At 41.9% G+C, this 1,894-nt stretch overlaps 1 protein-coding gene across 1 annotated transcript in view; it reads left to right on the top strand.

Annotated features, from left to right (window-relative positions):
* Positions 1 to 1,190: 1,190 nt before the first annotated feature.
* Positions 1,191 to 1,894, top strand: part of XIAP (X-linked inhibitor of apoptosis) — an 8,231-nt gene continuing 7,527 nt past the window's right edge. Inside the window, exon 1 of the mRNA XM_010159674.1 lies at positions 1,191 to 1,894. This exon is cut by the window's right edge and continues 164 nt beyond it. Coding sequence (XP_010157976.1) covers positions 1,191 to 1,894 — 704 coding nt within the window.

The following is a 1,894-nucleotide window of genomic DNA, read 5'->3' as shown; positions in this document are numbered from 1 at the left end:
TCTCGTGGATGTGGTTGGCTTAGATGAGTATTTTTGTGCTGGTTTTAGTCAGGACAGAGTTAATTTTCTTCACAGTGGCTGGTGTGAGGCTATGTTTTGGATTTGTGCTGAGAAGAGTACTGACAACACTGGCCTGTTTACTTGTTGCTAAGGAGTGTTTGTACCAATTGAAGGACTTTTTCAGCTTCTGATACTGTGCCTGTGTTCCCAACTTCTTCACTCCAAGCAGTGGGGAGGGGAGGTAGTCCATACAGCCCACCCAAACTGACCAAAGGTGTATTTCATTCCACAGAACATCATGCTCAGTATATAAGTTGGGAGTGGGCTGGGGGCTGTTGCTGTTAATTAGTTGTTTGGGGTTTTTTTCCCATTCATGCTGTCACTCCTCAGGCTCTCAGTCTTTTTGTCTCTGGCTCTATCTACTCAGAACCTTGCTGGGTCTCAGTTTGTGGGTGGTGAGCAATTGTATCATTTGGATTATTTTCATTATTTAGTAGTAGCAATAGTGGTAGTATTATTTTCATTACATATTATTAATAGTATTGTTAGTATTACTGGTATTGTTAGTATAATTATTTATATTCAATTATGAAATTGTTCTTATCTCAGCCCATGAGTTTCCTTTTCTTCTGCTTCTCCTCCTTCACTGGATTGGGGTGAGGTGAGCGAGCAGCTGTGTGGTACTTTGCTGCTGGCTGGGATTAAACTACGACAATTTTGAATTCAGTAACTATATTTCAGGTTTGGAAGCCTTTTGGCAGGATTTTGCCCAGAGCTTTTGTTAAATGTCTCGTTGATTTCATTCTTGCAATGTTTGTTTTTTAGGTTGTAGAACATGCTTTTAAAGCTATAAAAATATAAACCTGTGATTTTCATTTTTATTTAACCTCTGTTAATCATTTTTACATTTTTATTGGCCTGTAAACCTTCATGGCCTTTCTGCCTTTCCTTACAGGTTTTTATTATTATTTTGTTTTTACTGTTATGGTGTTGCCTCTGTATAACAGGGGGTAGGTAAGGATAAGATAGTAGGGAAGAGGAAGTGACAGTATTTTAATACATAAAGGATGGCTAGTTTAATTTAGCCAGTTTCCAGGCTTGTATGTGTATGATCTCTTCTTGTGTCTGTGAAATTAAAACATTTATTCTTTCCTTAGGAAATCTGAAAGGAGAGCCCTGCTTATGAAGAGATGACGTGTAATGGCCAAGATAACTCAGAAGCTCGTGCCACTCCAGACACTGACCATGACCAGGAATGGGCACAGGAAGAGTACCGACTAGGAACTTTTGTTGACTTTCCCCCTGGCTGTCCAGTTTCGGTGTCCGCACTAGCACAAGCTGGCTTTGTTTATACTGGAGAAGGTGATAAAGTGCAGTGCTTCCGTTGCCACGCAACTGTTGAAGGATGGGGGCCTCGGGATTGTGCATTTCAGACACACACATTGCTTTCCCCAGATTGCGAATTTGTTACCGAATCTACTTTTCTGGAAAATAACATACGCCATCTCGCCCCAAACTGCCAGCATAGAACTGAAAATGGTTCCAGCAGTTCAGCCCTCCCGTGTACTCTGGACGACCCAGTGGATGTGGAGGCAGATTGCCTTTTGAGAACTGGGCAGGTTGTGGATATGTCAGATAATTTGTATCCTAAAATCCCTGCTATGTGCAGTGAAGAGACCAGGATAAAGTCTTTTCACAACTGGCCCCTCAATGGCCACTTGACAGCAAAGGAATTAGCTAATGCTGGGTTCTATTACACAGGTGTTGGTGATCAAGTGGCATGTTTTTGTTGTGGTGGGAAATTGAAAAACTGGGAACCCAATGACCGGGCCTGGTCAGAACACAAGAGGCATTTTCCCACATGCTTTTTTGTCCTGGGCCAGGATGTTGGAAA

This window comes from Eurypyga helias, unplaced genomic scaffold (genome assembly GCF_000690775.1).
Source record: "Eurypyga helias isolate BGI_N326 unplaced genomic scaffold, ASM69077v1 scaffold13159, whole genome shotgun sequence".
NCBI classification, from domain to species: Eukaryota; Metazoa; Chordata; class Aves; order Eurypygiformes; family Eurypygidae; genus Eurypyga; species Eurypyga helias.
The sequence above is the reverse complement of the archived record's forward strand: the minus strand, read 5'-3'. Positions and strand labels throughout refer to the sequence as shown.